At 47.6% G+C, this 13309-nt stretch overlaps 1 protein-coding gene across 2 annotated transcripts; it reads left to right on the top strand.

Moving 5' to 3' along the window:
- Positions 1 to 515: 515 nt before the first annotated feature.
- Positions 516 to 13144, top strand: LOC116843134 (protein PFC0760c-like). Of its 2 annotated transcripts, none has more exons than XM_032813251.1 (7): positions 516 to 722; positions 2124 to 2434; positions 4404 to 4916; positions 10434 to 10708; positions 10849 to 11067; positions 11366 to 11656; positions 12077 to 13144. In XM_032813251.1, the coding sequence occupies exons 2-7, from the start codon at positions 2128 to 2130 to the stop codon at positions 12221 to 12223; spliced, it is 1752 nt and encodes a 583-aa protein (XP_032669142.1). In that variant the 5' UTR covers positions 516 to 722; positions 2124 to 2127; the 3' UTR covers positions 12224 to 13144. The 2 variants fall into 2 exon arrangements, with proteins under 2 accessions (XP_032669142.1, XP_032669144.1); XM_032813253.1 differs by lacking the exon at positions 516 to 722 and adding an exon at positions 1643 to 1782.
- The last annotated feature ends 165 nt before the right edge of the window (positions 13145 to 13309 follow it).

The following is a 13309-nucleotide window of genomic DNA, read 5'->3' as shown; positions in this document are numbered from 1 at the left end:
AGATCACAAGTGGTTTGAAACGCGTATAAGTATGCGCTATCATCAAGGATTCAGTCGCAAATGAAAGGGATCAAGGACGAGGACTCCTCCTCAAAGCCCACTCTCGCTCTCTGCTCCATATCGCCTACATTCGCGAGCCTGGCAGCAGGACGGGACGATCTCCATCCTGACCCGTGGAGAAATCCTCTTCCACATAGTCTCATTCGCGACTATGCGACATGCGAGACCGAACACGCCGCCGGAGAGTTCACGCCGGTTTCTCTCGCGCGGTCCTGCGCGATCGATCCTCTCATCTTCTAGTCATCTGCTTCTACGCGTATCACCCATCTATCTATGCACAATGCGCGCACACGCCCGTCACGAAAGGGAGAAAACGTGCGGATCGGCCACGTGGAGGAGAGCCGGAGATGGTGGTAGTAGTAGTAGTAGTACGGCGCGAACGCAGGAAGAAGAAAGCACGACGAGAAGGAGGACGACGAAGGAGTACGAAAGGAGGTGGAGGCAGGCCGGTATAAAAGGGTCGCGTCGCGGCGCCTCGTCTGTTTTAACACTCTCACCGGGCCGCTCGGTCGATCAATCGGACGTAGGACACGCACAACGATCGTCGTCGATCGTCGGAAGGAAGAAGGCAGGAAGATAGGAAGGAAGGAAGGAAGGATCATCGGGATCTCTCGCGGGCTGCACCCTCCGAAAGGACGTAGAGGAAGGAGCGAGTGAGAGAGGTGAGTGTCTCCGAAGGATCCTGAATCCTGCGCCCGGATACGCAGCAAGTGGACAGAATAGTGCCGTTCGTCCCCCAGGAGTTGTCGAAACGGTGAAGTCGACTCCCGGTCCCGAAGGACATCCACGAGCGACTTTGATTGTCGCACCAGCGGAGCTGGGAGGGTCCTCGAGTCGAAGCGATCGCTTCGATCGAAGAGGATCGATCCTCGCGGCGGCTGAGTGATAAACATACAAGTGCACGACGCTGGTATTAGTGAGGCAGCCGATACTCTTCGTGTGATATATTCGCGGAGTATATTTGCTGTGCGTACTCGTCTTCCCGTGCAATTTCCCCTCGGATATCGCGTGCCCTGTCGCGAGTTCTACCTCCGCGAGACGTAATATCTCGATGATATTGGTGAAAGATAACGGAGAGAGGAAATATATAAGATCACATTCGCTCGCAGTTCTTTCGACACTAAAGTTGCTCGCGTGTCCCTCGCAGTCAAGAATAATGGCGAAAGTGCGAAGAGGAACACGTACTGATAAGCTTCGTGTACTCTGCAAAGCCCAAGTCGGATTAGCCAATCGATGATTGCAAATTAGAAATCAGTATTCGATCAATTATTTAGTTTGGGCTCCAATTAACGGATGGACGAATTAACTAATCCCGAACAGGCTCCAATTTTCAGTCTGTAATCCTTGACCTTTTCACTATTAGATCTGTATTAATAGTCGTTATTTGAGACTTGTCTCAAGGAAGACACTCGAATCTGAATGTAAAGTTAGATGAAAATTATTCAAAGTTGAGCCACAATTACAAATATAGCGTTACGAATACATCGCTATGATTCAAACTCACCTCTAACTCCACTTCAGGTTTCGCATGAGACAGATCTCAGATAAGGGCTATTAACACGAACCATAGTCTGATACGGGCTTGCAGGTGCGACTTCTTATAAATCGATAAAAAGTCGATAAAAAGTCGATAAGAAGCTCCGCTTGGGGTACCGTAACGCGTTCGTCGCTCCAACGCTCAACGAGTCGCGTGCGTCCACGTAGCGGATCATCCGTGCGAGCGTGAGTTGCGACTGTTCCGGGCTCTGGATAATGAATCCTAGACAGAACAGACGACCACGTCAAAGTGACGAGAGGATGACCGAAAGAACTCGCTTCCCTCATAGAAATATCATACTAAGAATCATTGATAATTACTTATTATCCAGTATTTTTAATACTGAAAATAAGTGATTATCAATGATTCTTAGTATGATATTTCTATAAGGGTTCTCAGCTATGACCCAATCATTTTCTCGTCACTCTGGCGAGAAATTCATCGTGATTTTCTGCTCTGCTTAGGAGAAGGATTCTCGGTCGATTCGACTTCGGATTATTAATCTCGATTTTTCTTCCCCTTACAGAGCCATGAGACTAGTGGCAGTGCTGACGTTGCTGTGTTGTCTGGCGGTAGGGACGCTCGCCTCGCCGGTGCCGAAAATCGTCGACAGTAAGGTGTCGACGCAGAATGTCGTCGAGACCGGCAGGCAGTCGCCCGCAGCATCGCCCGTCTCCGACGACGACGACGACGACGACGACGACGACGATGACGACGTCGATCTAGACATCACCGGCGACGACGACGACGACGACGACGACGACGACGACGACGATGATGACGACGACGATGACGACGGCGACTACTTGGAGCGATTCATCGAGGATATACTCGGTGGTGAGAGCGTTTTGCATTACTTTCCGAGTCAATTGGAGGAATCTCAAAAGGGAGAAAGACTAATGAGTTGTCGGAAATCGGGAGGAGGCAATCAATTCAAAATGAAGTCTGGAAATGATAAAGGAGATCGCTTCTTAGCTTTATCCGTTAGAAAGAAGCTTATCTCTCTAGAGTTGCATCTCCAATAAAAGATCATTGGTAGAATGTTACTGCAACGACGTTCAATAGCATATAACGTTTTCTGACATGTAGTTTTTAACGTTGCAACAACGTTATTACAAGTAAGTTGAGCACTTCAATATTTCCAAAACATTTCTGAGATATTCGAGGAGATCGTAACACATTCCACGATATCCTCGAAATATTTTCAAAATATCGAGCGAAAATATCTCTTTTTCTCCTTCATTCTGTTCAAGAGATACATATGAGATCAATATTTCGGGTTAATCTAACGCATTTTGCTTACTGAGATATTCCCAAGCAGTAGCTTGATTTCTCCTATCGGTCGATGAATCATTCGAGAAACGCGGCTCGCTTCACTGAGAGCTGAATGGAGAACGATGAATTGATATCCCTCCCCTTTCTTTGCTCAGTACGCCTCGTGTACTGATCGAATTCTTTGCTTTTCGGTCGAATCGGATGCGTTGCGATCGGACTTCACGCGCTCGTGCCGATACATGCCGTTACGCAAACACGAAGCACCTCGAGTTCTCCCCGACATTTATAGAGTCTCCTTTTTCTCTTTCTCTTTCTCTCTTTCTTTCGTGCGTCCACATGCCGTAACGGTACAGGGTGCTTCGGCTCGTCCAAATTAACATAAATCGACAGCGATCTCGGTTCGGAAAAAAATTTCTACGCGCTACTTCTTCGCATTGACCTGAATACCAAAAGATAATCCGAGCCGCCTCGATCCTTGAGCCGTCGTGTCTCGTTTACGCGATGCGCGTCACGAACCCGTGCGAATCCGTGAATTCGCGAGAATTCCACAACGCTGTCGCCTGACCCGATATACTGCGACTTGATATTTTTCGGCGGCCTCTAACTCTAAATCCCCCGTTCCACGCTTGCGTCTTGTTTGTCCCTTTTTTCTTTTGCGACAACTCGTGCAGCGATCTCGATGATGCAGTCGCGATGCGGTACTGCTGAAACCAGTTTTAATAGAGGCAGCCACGCGTCTCCGTCTGAAGTAGAACTGGCTCTATGCCCTCCGTCGGCTTAGACCAGAGTCGTTTCTCTCTAACGAACACTTCTTCCTGGTGTTTTACTTACTCGCTCATTCTGAACTTTCGCGACTCGCGTACTCGGCGCGCCGAATTAGACGATTTCATTCAGATTCTAATTCGGCTCACACAAGAATATCACTGTTATTTGTGGCATAACTTTATCTTGTGAAAGCGAGGATTAATTTGGCAAAATTATACAGTTTAGAGCAGAGTACAAGGAAAATTTTAGTCAAATAATACGCCACTTTAGAACCGTTAAAGCCGACAACAATCGGCCGTAGTTATATAAGAATGATCCAACCCACATGGAATACATTTCGAAAAAAATGAAGATGAAGATTTAATACATAATTCAGAGAATATAAATAATTCTAAGGTTTTTCACAATCGTTCAAACATAATCAATTTTTTTTTCTCTTTAATTATATTCATTGACAAGCTTAACCTTTAAAAAAATACGCAATTAGTAAAAGTGACGCAACTAGTAGAAAATAAAAATTTAATTTTAGGTATCTATAAAGCTTAAATCTGCTTTAAATAGATAGACGTATAGATTACTTATTGTTAACAAAAAATAAAAGATCATAATTTTGTGAGTTGGATCATTCTTGTATAATTACGGCCAATTAATCAATAGAATATTCGAACATTTTTGAAAGTCAATCCTTCATTTTGCTCGATATGATTATAACGTCATCGACAAAGTAAAACATCGAAATGACATGTCGCGTATTCGCTGTTCACAGAAGAAGACGACGACGACGACGACGATGACGAAGTGAAGCCATCGACATCGGTCCCGCCTGCGGCCCCTGCCGCGGCTCAACCCGCTCCAACCCCGTCACAGCATGTACCCTTGGCTGTAGCGGCCGATCTGGGCCAGGGAGTCGAGGAAGTCGCGGAGGATGCCGGGGCAGGTGACGTAACTAGCGCCGAGGAGGACACCAGCAGCTACGAGGACGTCGAGGAGACCGTCGAAGGCCAGGCAGTGTCCGGCGTGCAAGATCAGACCCTCGAAGGTGCCGAGTCCATCTCGAAACCGGTAGTCCACGCGCCGCCGCAAGGCGTTGCGGCAGCCCCGAGCAACGACGACGATGACGACGATGACGACGACGACGACGACGACGACGTCGATCTGGACATTACAGACGACGACGACGACGACGACGATGACGACGACGACGATGACGATGACGATGACGACGACGATGACGACGAAGTGGATGACATCGCCAACATCGCCGGCGCTAGGCACGCACGTGAGTTCAAGGGCAAGACCAAGAAACATAGCGCCGTTGTCGGGCGCAAGCACGCCCGCAAGTCGCGGAAACCGACCACGCGATCGCTCACGACGGTCTCTTCCGCGTCTTCTTCTTCTTCTTCTCCCCTTACTACTACTACTACTTCTTCTTCTTCTTCTTCTTCTTCTTCTTCTTCTTCTTCTTCTTCTTTCTCCTCCTCCTCCGCGTCGGACAGCGTGTAAACCGTGTCGTGAACGAATGTTCTTTCCCGCGAGTGCAACGTGAGTCTTCCCGACCTGGCAAGCTACTTTGCCGCCAGTCTCGACGATCACGACATCGCGTTCCTCTCGCGTCCTACCATCAAGCATATCCAAACAGCGCAAACTTTTTCAGACACTGGAGAAATGAGAACGTTTACAGACATCTTGAAAACGTCTCCTAGAAGTTTGCGTTGTCTAGATAGCTCCGTTTCGCGAGGAAATCGTTGCACATCATTGACGATCATCTCGAGCGCCCAAGTCTAGTGTTAGTTTATTTATTGTATTTATTCACAGCAATACCTCTACAACTCGAGTAGTCCGTCGCGGGTCCGTCGCGGATCGCGTCGCGTCGTGTAAGAGATCGTCGACACGTCCGTGTCTTTTTGTCCGTAGTGCATCGCTCTAGTATCTTTCTCTCTGTGGCCACTTCCCGCCGGAGCTGTCCGACGTTTTCCGCCGCGACGAAACTGCGTGGAAGTGCGAGCAACGAACTGTGAGAGCCCTCCTCTCGAGTCGCGCACGCTTTTTCCGTCGAGATTCACGCGCGACGTTCGTTTCACGCGAGACACCGCTTCAGCACACATCGCGGTAGTGTAGTGCGTATTCGTCAACTTCTCCCTTTGATTAACTCGAAGTAGCAGTAGTGTGGTAGTAGTTGTTGTGTCTGACGACTGAGCATGACGAAGCTTCCCGTGGGAGACATTGATACGCAAACGTCTCGAAGACGCTCCAAGAGATCGATCATGAAACTTTTCTCCTGGCGTGAACTCGTGAAAAGTGAAGAACACAGCTTGGGAGCATCTGTCTGAAAGTATTCAGACAGAATTCACTTCGGTATTCAGAATTCACTTTTCATGAGTTTACGCTGGAGGAAGATGATCGCTTTCAAATACTGCAAAATTATTTACTTTTCGCGATTTCATATCAGGGAAAAAATTGCATGATTGATAAGTAAGCTCGAGTTCGCGTGAAGAGATTCACGACTGATTTTCAAGAGATCCCCAGATGTCTCGTTCAGATGTCGTCTTTCGTGTATCTCGTGAATATATCCAAGGGTTTTTCCAACAGTCCAAATGTCCCTTGGATGCCTCACTCAGATGCACAAAGTACATCTAATCCCTGAGGTCTTTTAATACGGGATCTCCCCGAACGCGCCTTTCATTGGAACGTCTTCGAAACATTTGCGTCGTTTGGCGTAGCATCGAGGTGCTTTGGCTTGGTGACCTCACGTCACGTATTTCCCCTTTTTTTCCAACACTCGGCATGCCGTCGATCGAACGGATGGTCGTGGAAACGGACGAAAGGAGAGAGAGAAAACGCGGAGAACAGTGAGAGAGTGCGTGAGTGCATGAGGAAAAGAGCGTGAACGAGGGAGGAGACCGTCGGTCTCACCCGCAGGATAAGCGACACCTGAGATCGTCCGGGTAACCGCACGGGTGCGGAATCAGAACGGGAGATCGATCCCGTCCGATTCACACTCCCTGGATTTAGAGATAAGACGTTAATCCGGCAGAAACGACAATACATCTTGTCTCGATGTATTGTACATCTCGTATACAACGTCTCTCGTAACGCGTAACAATCGCGGGTCCATGGGTCCATCTGTGAACGTGTAATCGTCTTATTAAATCTCGTTACGACGTCAGACGTCGCGAGTATCACCGTGAAAAATCGCCTGTCATCTGCCGGATTAAACGTGGTCGACAACGATAACGATTGTCCCGCACGCACGAACCAGTCGAGAGTTTATTACGACACTTCTCTATTTATTATCTTCTAGACCAAGACTTGTACAGAGCTATTATCCATTCTGGATTGCAAAAAGAGAGAGAGAGAAAGAAAGAAAATACAGATAATTTGTTGTTTTTGCAAAATTGTGTGTGTACCGTGTCTCTTTATTTCATTCATTCACCATTTTATCGTGTTTGTGTCCAGATACTCGTCTCGCGCGTGACCCACGAAGCAAAATTCTCTCTGTCCTTTTCGCTGAGACGCGTCGAAGTAAAATCTCTGCTTTACTTGTCGTTTTTACGATCAAGACTAGAAATCGCGAATCGATTCCCGACTCGCGAGCGGACGTGGAGAGAAAGAGAGTGAAGATCGCGTCCGCAGCGTGTCGGGATTCGCGAGCGAGATTCCGCAAGATCCACGAGACGGTCTCGATCTTCGGCATTCGGGGGTAGGAAAAGGACGCTCTGCTCTGAGCTTTTGCGACGTGACGTGAGCCGCCTGGCTGGCTGTTCGAGTGCACGTCGATTAGCGGCGCTTCTCCTCCACCATCTGGACGTCAATCAGCTTTTCGTACTTCCACTTGCTTTCTTTTCCTTTCTTCCTCCTCTCGTCGTACGTCTCTCGGTCGTAGATCGTAGAAAGCGCTCTCTTGCCTGCCGAGCTGTCGCTTCCAGTTTGTGTTTTATCTATCTGGTAGACGAACGCGTGTTTGGTGGACGGTTCTTGACGATAGACTGCAACTACGTGTACCTGGACAGAGTAGCACGATACCCTCTCAAACGTATCCCTCCACCACCAGTGTCCTGCCTCACCTCCCGTGTATTTTTGGACTCCATATGTAGACATAGAATTAGAAGTAGTTAGTCACTAATACAGTAGCTGGTAAGTCAAGCTAAGTAGTTGATAACTAATCAGAGAAAAGGAAGAAGAGAAAAAGATAATTCGCGCGCGCGGAAAAAGAAGAAATAGCTGCGGCAGCAAGAATCTATCTGTGCCGGCTAAATCTCGTGGTAACATACGAATACCTAAAAGTATAGCTGTCGGTAAGCATGTATTTAGCTATGAAACCGACGTAGTAGCAAAAGCGCAAATTTTCAGTTACAACAACAAATATATTATTCAGCAAACCATGATGAAGCTGCGGCAGTGAAATCTTTTCTTTCCGTGTGAGGATGACAATAATGATCTGACGTCCCCCGATGTCGATCTAGTCGCAGAGTCGCCGCGCAAATCTTTTTCTTTTCTTTCTCTTCGAGCGAGACTTCAAGAACGAAGTAATCGACACGAGTGAGCTTCGATGGCGGTCGCGCGGTAGTAGTCTAACCGAGAGGAGAATTCTCTCTCGAACGGACCGTCACGCCACGGCCAATTAACTTTCTACATGACTACCGGGTTAAATCCAACAAAGGTGTGACCGCGTTGAAATTTTTCCCCGGCTTTCACCGCGAGCAGCCGAAAAAGAAACGAGGCCACCGATCCGGAGAGCACGAGTGCGTTAGCGATGCGACGGAGGAGCCTGCGCGATCGTGACCGTGAACCTGACTCATTGCCCGAACGTTGCCGCGCCGACGTCCTTCGACCTCCGTCGCGAGGTCAGACGAGCCGTGCTTCAATGTAACGGACACGCTAACTTCTGTTGGCCGTACTCTGACTCGCCGTTAATCCTCCGATGGTTACGGCGATGTGCGACTTCGCTTCTCGAGACTTCCGTGAAAGAAAAAATCCCGGACAGCACAATTTACTGAAGAATGTCTTAAAGACATTCAAGAGACGTCCTATTTCTTTTAAACGTCTTTGAGACGTCTTCTCTAAATTTGTGCTGTTTACGATGCGTCCAAGTATTGCTCGTAATATCGTTGATTAATATCGATTTTTACAACAGATAAGAGTTGAAGAAAAAGAGAAAGGCAACAGATAAAAAATTCCGAAAGAGATACAGAGTCAGGAAAATTCAAAAAGCTAGACCAAGAGGAAGAAAAATTCGACAATCGAGAGCTGGATAACTATATCGAGTTTCAGATAATTTGAGCGAAGATATATACATTAGCTTTTATATTGGTCGCAAACAGGCTCCTCTAATTGCCCGAATTCACTGTGTTTTCTGCTATCTTGCAACTCCGATGAATTTGACACGTAATGACATTCAAAAAAATACTTTTGCAGTCGTAGTAAAAATTATTTATATAATCAAAAGTAAGCTAAGATAAATAAATTACGCAAATCGCGATATCGCATGTTTTTTATTTAATCAATATTAAATGACAAACAGAATTTATATATGAATCATTTGTACAATTTTGCAAGAACAATCTCTGCGAAGCTTATCCAGATTAAAGCCAAATTAATAATCGGTGATGGAACCCTAAATTGCCTAGAATACTGTTGCTGCAAATTCTACGTATCGCAGACAATTTTTTAACGGGTGCAAAAAACAACGAAAAATTTCAACTTTGACATTATATCTTGATCTGCAAAATCTTTTTTTGAATGATATTTTGACAGTTCGCGATACAATCGAGAATGCGAATACGAGACACACCTCGTATTACAGCAGAAAAATTAGGAACGCTTTTGGGTTGAAGAAATGTCGGATCGATTGCATCATCACGCGATCAATTTCTTCAAGAGCACTTGACGCGAGATAACGGATGTGCAGATAGTGAATTATTGTTATCACTCGTGTCGCCCGGAGCTTTCGGCCTCGCGAAGATATCCGACGATAAGTGACGTAGAGGAGGTTCGGCCGACGCGTTCGACCTAATGCCTACTATAAGTAGACGGCCTTGATATTGTCCGTGACACGAGAGATTTTCATTGGCGGTGGCGTACGCTCGATGAAAGTGTGCTTGTACCCGGTGCTTGTGCGCGGGTGCAACGACCGCGGGGGGAGAGTTTTTAGGTGGGCACGCGGGAGATTGGGGGCCGGTTGTTGGGTACGCAACGCGCTCGCTCGCTCGCTCGTACAGCTAGATGGGTCTGTAGGTGAGCGCCTGTAGGTAGGAAGGAGGTCATGACCCAGATCGGGGACCAGTTTGGCCGCTCTGATGGATTCCGATATACCGTTAACATTGTCGCCGAAGTGTTGCTCTAAGTAGGCTCCGCCATCACCGACGCCGCCGACTTCCTTCCAAGTAGAGGCGACCCGAAGCGACGGAATGCGTTTCCCTTCATTAAAACTCAGAAAACGCGCCGCCGAGGCATGTGAGAAGGCGCGTCCCCGTGGTCGATAACCCGAACGACACGCCGCCTCGAGATGACCTCGCGATCAAGCGCCTTTCAAGGTCGCGCGCGCGTTCCCGACAAGTCGCTCCCTTTCCTGCCTGATTGGGGTCGCCTCGCAGGGTAATCGGGTCGCTCGGCGGTCTCGCAGCCTGCGGGAGAGATTCGTGAAGTCACGGGATCGAGAAGTTTTTAATTTTCTAATTAACAGCGCGTAAAATTCGCATATAAAGCTCGCGTGTGCACGATCGTTGAGAAGTCGATTCGCGAGGGAACAAGCCGGGAAAGCAGGAAGCGAGATCGATGCGACTCATCGCCATTTTAGGTGGCATGGAATCTGAGCCGAGCGCCCATGTGCCGGCGATCTATGTCGCGAAGTACAATCGCTTCGTGGACAACATCCTCGGCAAGATCAACAACATCCTGCGCGCGAATTACGAACCAGTGACGGTGAAGTTGACGAATCCGAGCTCGAACTCGAAGTCGAGCAAGGGCAAAAACAAGTTGAGGAAGAAGGGTAACAAGAACGGCACCAAGAAGAGCGCCTCGAGACCAGACGCGAGCGTCACCGAGAGGAGCGACAACGAGAACGTCGTCGAGGTATGTTCGCGAGACGTAGACCGCTGCCGTCGATGCGATTCTCTTCTCAAGCGTCGAGCAGTGTCGAGACTCCGGTAATCTTCGCTCCGTAATCCCGCACGAGCTTTTCAACTTGTACAAATACGTGTCCTGGCTTGCAGAAACTGGCGCAGACCACCGAGTCCGTGATGACACAAGCGGACATGACGGAGAAGGAGCCAATCGCGACCACGGTCGCGTCCGGATCTCCCACGGAAGCGAGCGTGAGAGCCAGCAACAGACGCACCTCCAGTTCCGGCAGCAAGGGCTCCAACAAGAACCGCAAGCGGACGAAGAATAGGACGAAGAACGGCAGCACGGGAAGCGGCAACAAGAACAAGGTGATTGATTAAAAAATTAAAATAATTAGATGAAACAGACAGCTCTGACAGATATAATCAAAATCAGCAAGAGAAAAAGTTTACGATTTAATTAATCCAATCAAGAGCAGTCAAATGAAAGGTTCATAAGAGACGCTACATTGAGAAACAAATATCTAAGAAATAGTTAACATTTATTCGACGGGCACACTAGAATCATATTCACTCGTATTCACTAGAATCATATCGGAGGATCAGATTGAAGTCAAATTGGAAGTAATTGAAGTCAAGGAGATTGAAATCACTGTGTGAGTTACAGACAAAGTCCAAGAGCAAGCCAAAGGCGAAGGCTACCTTGTACGGGCTGGCGTCTCTGCAGAGGACGGGCGACGTGTCGGTGAACATGATGAGCGACCATACCACGATCAAGACCAAGTTCAGCCTCGGTCCGCTGGTACTAAAAGTCGAGAAGGAGTTCGGTAGGGCCGCGAAGAAGGAGCTGAGAAGCGCGACTGCCACCACGGCCGAGATGTCCGGCAAGCTGAGCTTACGCGTGCTACACGGCGGTGCGGCGACCTTGCATTCTATCAGAGTTTTGCAGCCTAAGCAGGTACGTCGATTTCTGACACGCTGAAAAGAAAAAAAGTCAGATGTAAGTCGGCTCAAGTCAAATTGAAGGGAAGTCGAGTCTTTTCTTAACGGACCGACGTGTAGGAATTTGAAAATTCTTCAAAGCTAAAGTGAATCTAAAATTGGAAAGCACAAAGTCGAATAATTGTCGAATGTTCCTTCAACTATCAAAAACATTGAGCCTAATTGCACAACATGAGTAATTCTACTTCCAGTGAAATTTGCAGCAAATCAAAGGTAAATAGAAACGATAAAGTGTCGAGTCAGCTTTATGATCGTTAAACTTAAATTTTGAGTTTGTTTCACACAAACAGGAGATTAAGAGAACACGAAGGTCTCGCCGCACAAAAGCAGAGCGACGAATCGCGCGTATCATTGAAGCCATACGTTTGCTCGTCAGGTCCGGGTGGAAAGCGCGGACGACCACGACAGAACGCGGGAATTCGTGTGGAAGAGGTCGTCGCATATCGCCCATTTGGTGTCGCAGAAACTTTCCTCGGCCACCAGGTCGATGCTGCGGCCGCCACCTGTCGCACCTGCCGCTTAAGTTGCAAAACGCCGGCGATCGAGGTACCATACGATCGGGGACTCGTCGCGGCCGCCGCGCTTCGCCGCGTCGACCGGCCGATCGTTTAGTGGTACATACGTTGCCATTCGTCATCGGGTCGCGAAAGTCGCGCTCGATGTAACTCCGGCGGATGTAACTGGATTCGTGCTGATAAACAGCACGACGATCGTCATTTCTCACTCGAAATAATGCGGGTGAGAAGCGACACACTCGCGAGAGAAAGTAACGTCAACAGGATGCACATCATGTCCCGCGTCTGATGCGTTATTTCTTCTTTTCTTCTTCTTTCTAACGACGGTTCGTCCGATCGATGATTCGGAGTCGGTTTCTCCTAGGCAAAAATCTCAGCTGCAGCTTAAATATATTTTTAGCGCTCTTACAGTGGCAAATCGGAGAGTAAGAGAGAGACTTCTTCGAGAAGAGATGAGCTGCTGCTCGGGGAAGAACAATTTCAAGCGGACTCTACTTCGCGCGATTGCATTTTTTTTGCAATTTGGATGCAACAAAGTCATGATATCAGCAGTGGAAAAATTGCGAGCCGCCTCGATGGTTTTGCCAGAAAAGAACTGACTCCGAATCGTGTATGGGTATGCGCATTCAAAGAAAAAGCATGTTCTTCAAAGTAATACGATAAAAAAGCAAGGAGAACTGCGGATTTCACGTTGGACCGGCTTCGGAGGCGACCATGCATAACTTATTTATTATTTATTTATTTATTTGCCATAGCTTGTAATTCACTTTCAGAAAGTCTGATATATGTACTCTAAAGATACCTACGATTAATTATCGAGAAAGTATAGACACCAAGCCATTACACAAGTTTAGGTCATGTATTTAGGCTAATGTAAGGAATAGCTGTTACGAGAGAAACACTAGAATACAGAATGTATACACGAATAATGCTGCGTCAATGAATCTCTCATCGATAATCGTGTCCCTGTTTCCTCCAAATCGTCTACTTTGACATTAAAAAAGAACCGCTATTCCCACGAGAAAGCTAGTCCAGTTTCGCATGAAGGCCACCGGTAACGCGAGCCATAGTTCACGAATTCCCCTTCTACAATG

This window comes from Odontomachus brunneus, unplaced genomic scaffold (assembly GCF_010583005.1).
Source record: "Odontomachus brunneus isolate Ranch 3 - 2012 unplaced genomic scaffold, Obru_v1 Obru_scaffold_030, whole genome shotgun sequence".
Lineage (NCBI taxonomy): Eukaryota > Metazoa > Arthropoda > Insecta > Hymenoptera > Formicidae > Odontomachus > Odontomachus brunneus.
This window is presented reverse-complemented; position numbering and strand designations above follow the sequence as displayed.